The 6,406-nt window shown below is 30.6% G+C and overlaps 1 protein-coding gene across 1 annotated transcript; it reads left to right on the top strand.

Moving 5' to 3' along the window:
• Positions 1-3,829: 3,829 nt before the first annotated feature.
• LOC112522216 (auxin-induced protein PCNT115-like) lies at positions 3,830-6,297 on the top strand. Its single transcript, XM_025131312.1, has 5 exons — positions 3,830-4,045; positions 4,155-4,361; positions 4,802-4,974; positions 5,079-5,181; positions 5,962-6,297. Exons 1-5 carry the CDS (start codon positions 3,830-3,832, stop codon positions 6,295-6,297), a joined length of 1,035 nt encoding a protein of 344 aa, XP_024987080.1.
• The last annotated feature ends 109 nt before the right edge of the window (positions 6,298-6,406 follow it).

The following is a 6,406-nucleotide window of genomic DNA, read 5'->3' as shown; positions in this document are numbered from 1 at the left end:
ATTTGGTTTAATAATATAATTTTCTTATAAAGATAATAATTATTTAATTTGTTAGAACTCAATAATTATTCTAATTATATTTTAGATTTTTTATATTTTTTATATTTTAAAGTAAGATGTTTATCCTCTGTTTGATTATGTTTATCCGTAGTTAGTTATACGAATTCAAACATCGAACTTTAATAAGTTGTACTTATGCATAATTTACTTGTAATCTTGATTTTAAGTAATATGCATCAATATGCAGTACTTTATGCATAACAAAAATATATCGATATTCGTATAAAATTAACTATTTAAAATTTCTTATTTTTTATGTAATTTTTTAATTTAATTTTTTTATTATAATTTAATTTAGGTACAATAACGAAGTAATTTATATTTGGTTTAATAATATAATTTTCTTATAAAGATAATAATTAATTATTTTGTTAGAACTCGATAATTATCTTAATTATATTTTAGATTTTTTATATTTTAAAATAAGATGTTTATTCTCTATTTGATTATGTTTATCCGCAATTAATTATACGAATTCAAACATCGAGTTTTAATAAGTTGTACTTTTGCATAATTTCCTTGTAATCTTGAATTTTAAGTAAACATTAGTTTTATGTGGTTTTGAGAAAATGATAATGTTTTTATTTTTTAATAAAATATAAATTTGAAAATTTCATAAAATTTTGAAAAAAATATCGATATCAGTATTAAATTAATCTTTTTAAAAGTTCTTATGTTTTGGTGTAATTTTCTTAGTTAAATATTTTTAATTATAATTTAATTTAGGTTTAGTAACAAAGAAATTTAATTTAGGTTTAATAATATAATTTTTTATAAAGATAATAACTAAATATTTTGTTAGTTATCAATGATTATCCTATTATATTTAGATTTTTTATATTTGAAATGAGATGTTTATCTGCAGTTAGTCAGACGAATTCAAGTATGGAGCTTTAATAAGTTGTACTTATACACAATTTACTTGTAATCTTAAATTTTAAGTAATATGCATCAATAAACAGTACTTCGTGCATAAAAAATTGTTTTTAAGAGTTTTTGTCAAATACTTTATAATATATGACAATATAGAAAAAGCTAAAAAAACACAAAGGGTAAAAAAGATGAAGTAAAAAGAAGATCAAAATAACACCTTTCATGAAACGACCGTTGGAGCATGGCGTACCGGAAGTGTAAAGTTGTGTTGCGTCACAACGGCATGACTGAGCCCTCTTGAACACTTCGTACATCCCACTTTCGACCCCATTTCTTAATGGGATTAAATGGACATATTTGGTTTGTTTTATTTACCTTATGTTTTTGTGTGATATACGTGGAATGGAGTGATTTTCATGTTTGTACACGAGCCAAGTTGGTAACAGGTGGGTTATATTCTCCTGCAAAGTACTATCGATCAAGCCAAGATTTCATGCCACACAAGTTCGATGTTCAGTCTCTATAAAGTTTGTTTTTTTCCCATAAATTTTCACCCTCTGTATTTTTTTAGCTTTTAATATATAACATACTTCTATATTATAATAATAATAATAATATTATTATTATTATTATTATTATTATGACATGTAATCATATTTTGATTTTCATAATTGGAAAAGGATTTTATACTTAATCAATATTAAAATAAATTTGTGTCTATTTCACCTTTTGGACGTATATAATGTTACCCTTGATTTCGTTGGTTATTTTCATGGAGTAGATAGAAATCTGGTGATACACGAATTTTATTAAAGAAGACAAAGACGATTTCATAAATAAAAAAACGTTACGTGTGTGTTTCAAATCCAGACGTTCGGATTTTCCTAATAAGATATAAACAACAATTATAGATAAGAAGAAAACCATCAACATTGTGTTATTAAAGAATTTTAAGTTTCATTAATAACATATAAACAACTTTTAAAACGAAATATTAAATAAATTAAATCGACTTATTCAAAGAAACATGAAAGAATAAACAATTTATTATCACATTTGTATCATATATATGTAGGGGCAGGTTTTTTTGTTAACGCAATAATTGGTGTTAACTTTATGAAACAATTTTGACCATTGATTCTTAAAATCTATGATGGAGATCAATTGTGGCATATTTGTAATTAATAAAAAAATGAAGGATATTAAAACATAGGTGAATTGGGGTATTTTTGGGAGAGATGTACAATGTATTTTCTTACATCGGTTACAAATTGGTAATTGCTCATCCTTTTATAGTTTGTAGAATCATCTGCGTTGAATTATGAACATTGTATTGAACACTTATGAATACGTATGAACATGTATATAACTTATTAACTAATCTTAGTTTGTGGGTTTTACGTCTGAACATACGGAAACACTTGTGAACATTTTTTTGCACGTATTAAAACTTATGAATAGTAAAGTAATTGGCTTTCACATATGAACACATTAATACTTGATCAAAGTGTTTTGCTTGTGAATACATATTGACCAAATGTTAGATGTACATAGATATTGCTCTATGAACAGAATGGAACACATGTAAACAATTATATACAATATATGAACATTGGTGAAGACTTAATTTATTGGCTTTCACATGTGAACAAAATACTTATTAATCATAAGATATTTTCAATCTTCTGTATTGTGATCCGTCGTCTTCACCCATGTTTGTATATCTCAATTATGAATATTTATCTACCGAACACTCATCCACCACTATACCATGTATCGAACACTCGTATTACAGAAGGATTTTTCGTGTCGCGGCGAACAAACAAAACAAAAAGAGCAGATGGATTCTATACCCTGTATCGAACACTCATTCCTATCTACTGATAGAAAGATTTTCGTCAAATACTGGAAATAAAGATCCAGATAAAGTTGTTGGCTTTCTCAATAAGTAGGGCTTTGCTGGTCTTGCAAGCATTCGTCTACGTATCCAGACGTTCGGATTTTCCTAATAAGATATTAAAAAAACTATTAAATAAGAAGAAAACCGTCAACAATGTTTTAATGATGATGTTTAAGTTTCATTAATAACATATAAACAACTTTTAAACAAAATATTAGATAAACTAAACTGATTTGTTTAAAGACAGATGAAATAGATTATTAATATTTGATTAATATGTGTCAACCATTTAAAAATTGACATGTTTATTAAAAATAGACAAATCTGTATAATTCATTTTATAAATAACAAATCAAAAAGATAAAATTAAGTTTATAAGTGAAGTATCGTGTGAAAAGAAGAGTTAAGATGAGAAGCTTAAGAAGAGATCTGAATCCTTGATTAGCTTTAATCTTAAACTCACCCATGAATGACGCTTGATACATGGATTTATCTGGTACATCTCGATTGATTTTATCTTTTTAATCTTTTATTCATAAAATGAAGAGTAATTGCAGTTTTGGTCCCCGTGGTTTCTTGTTTTTCTTGGATTAGGTTCATGAAAGATGCATCCGTATTAATCTGTTGTGTGTCACCGTATGTATTTTGAAACTATAGTGAAAACATTTTTTTTGATAAACCCAAGTTCAAATTATGTTAGTGTCATTTTCTTAGTCAAATTGTGCCACCAATTGAAAAAAAATTCATATATTTATTTTTTATATTCAAACAGTGCCACCATTTGAAATTTTATAGGATTTTCTTATACTCAAATGGTATGCAACTTCCCGTTGTATTGCGTTTCCATGTTTGGATAATCGACATGCAAATCACTCAATTCTATGATGTTATTTAGACTGAGTTCTTGCTTACAATCTTCCAATTAGTTTCCATCATCTTTGCTTAACCGGATTTCATAGAATTGTGTTTGAAATCAACACAAAAACCAGAGAGAAAATGTCAGACCTGAAACGAATTAAGCTCGGATCACAGGGTTTAGAGGTATCAGCACTCGGACTTGGATGTATGCGCATGTCTAGTGGCTATGGCCCTACCAAACCAGAAGAAGAAGAGATGATCAAACTCATCCACCACGCCATTAACTCCGGCATCACTCACCTTGATACTTCCGATTTCTACGGACCTCACGCCAACGAAATCCTCATCGGCAATGTCAGTTCATACTTTGTTGTCGTTATTATTGCGCTTTTCGTAGCTTCAATGTGATAATTAGGGTAGGAATCTGACGGAATTTGTTTGTGAAAAATCATGATTGTTGCAGGCTTTGAAAGGAATTGAGAGAGAGAAAGTTCAATTGGCTACGAAATTTGGGGTCAAATTTGGGGGGATTCGCGGTAATGAGGAAATCCATGGGGAACCGGAGTACGTTAGGGCATCTTGTGAAGCCAGCTTGAAGCGACTTGGTGTTGATTACATTGATCTTTACTATGTTCATCGGATCGATACAAAAATCCCTATCGAAATCACTGTTCGTCCCCAATTTTGCCTTCACAGCAAAAACACTGTGAAAATTATTTTTACAGCGTTTTATAACGACTTAATAATATAAGAAGTGGCTTATTCAGTAAGTTTTTATAGGAGAGCTTTACACAGAAAGCAATTTTTTTACAAACTTACCTCCACCTAATAAAAAACATGCTCCTTCAATTTATACAAAAAACTGCCTAACCAAAAAACTTCTCATTTATTACAGACAGTTTTATATATACAGGAATTAATAGAAAACCAACCAAGTAGTCTCTTAGTGGAAAACCAACCAAACAGCCCGTAGTGATGTTATTGATTTTGGTTTGCATTATTCTTCAAATTTATGATTATTTGAGGGCATTTTAGGGAAGAATATTTCATAATCTACATTTGTGATCAAATGTTGCACACTGTAAAGAAGAGTAGTTTTTCATTTTGTAGATGGATGAACTCAAGAAACTGGTTGAAGAAGGTAAAATCAAATATATCGGTTTATCTGAGGCCGGTCCCGAAACCATCAGAAGAGCACACGCTGTTCACCCGATAACAGCCGTACAATTGGAGTGGTCGTTATGGACTAGAGATGCGGAAGAGGAGGTCATTCCTACTTGCAGGTAACCCATGGGCTAGGGTATACTGTTGGGCCAATGACCCTTTTATAATATACGCTTCAAATGTTCAAGAAATAACGAGCGATTGTAATGTTAATGTTGTCCAGGGAACTAGGAATCGGGATTGTTCCTTACGGTCCTTTGGGTGGTGGGTTCTTGGCATCAGGTCCGAAGTTGATGGATAATATGGCGGATAACGACTTTAGAAAGGTTTGTACTCGTAGAATATTGCGATTTCGTGTGAATTTAATGAATCTAGAAAAAGAGATTCTTTGATCAGAGTTTTTGGATACTTTTAAGAGCGTCCTAGAAATATATTTTATAACATTTAAGTTTATAGGACCAAAATAAAAATCATCCTATCTAAAAGTTTTACAATAGGTTTATATGACGCTTTTTAGGCATTTTAATAAGTTTTTAGGACGCTTTTAAGATAAAATATCGTATTAACTATTCTATGCAACAATATCTGAAAAAAGTGTCCTACAAATACTGAAATACAAGTGTCCTAAAAGATATTTAAAAAGATGGGTTTATAGAACAATTATCAAAAGTGTCCTATAAAATAGCTAATAGGACATTTTATTTTAAAAACTACCTGCATTTTTTTTTGTTAAAACGTCTAAAAACTCCCTATAAACTTTTTTTGGAAGGGCATCATCGAGGCAAATTGTGACTGCAAGAAATCACCCCTAATAAACTCAGTGAAAACAATTATTATGTACGCTTGGAATCAAACCCTGGACGAATGAGATATTCCACCACACCTCCCGGACCTTAGCCACTCCGTCACTTTTTGATCCGATGTCTTATAGTTTGGTTCTGTAAACTTAAGTTCTATTACATTATGACACGTAGACAATCTAGATGTCCTATAAAGCCAATTTTGTTGTAGTCTATCCATGTGAGACATATAGTTCATTACATAAAGCTTAAATGTAGCTTATGATTCATATTCACATCTTGATCGTTCTTTTTTCATGTTCATAGATTTTTCCGAGGTTACAAGGAGAGAACTTTGAGCACAATAAGGTCGTATGTGAGCGAGTTAACGAAATGGCAGAGAAAAAGGGATGCATCCTACCGCAGTTGGCACTGGCTTGGGTCCTGCACCAAGGGGATGACGTTGGTCCTATCCCTGGTACAACCAAGGTCGAAAACCTGAACCAAAACCTTGGAGCCCTGACGGTTAAACTCACGGCTGAGGACATGGTTGAGCTTGAATCGGTTGCTTCCTTCAAGGGTCCTAGAATGCCGGAACAGTTTTTGGTCCACAGTTACAAGAACTCTGACACTCCACCGTTGTCGTCGTGGAAATCTGAATAAAGACTTCAAATATTGTAATTAAAATAAGAAAAACAAAATTAATTAAAATATAAAAGTTATAACTCGTTAGAAACATATAACTGGTGTTTTTATTCATCCCACATTGAAT

This window comes from Cynara cardunculus (genome assembly GCF_001531365.2).
Source record: "Cynara cardunculus var. scolymus isolate 2C chromosome LG 11, CcrdV1, whole genome shotgun sequence".
NCBI classification, from domain to species: Eukaryota; Viridiplantae; Streptophyta; class Magnoliopsida; order Asterales; family Asteraceae; genus Cynara; species Cynara cardunculus.
This window is presented reverse-complemented; position numbering and strand designations above follow the sequence as displayed.

Coding starts and splice junctions, on each gene's coding strand:
- LOC112522216 (XM_025131312.1), top strand. CDS start 3,830: ATGTCAGACCTGAAACGAATTAAGCTCGGATCACAGGGTTTAGAGGTA. Junction 4,362..4,801: donor AAATCCCTATCGAAATCACT/GTTCGTCCCCAA, acceptor TTCATTTTGTAG/ATGGATGAACTCAAGAAACT. Junction 5,182..5,961: donor CGGATAACGACTTTAGAAAG/GTTTGTACTCGT, acceptor TCATGTTCATAG/ATTTTTCCGAGGTTACAAGG.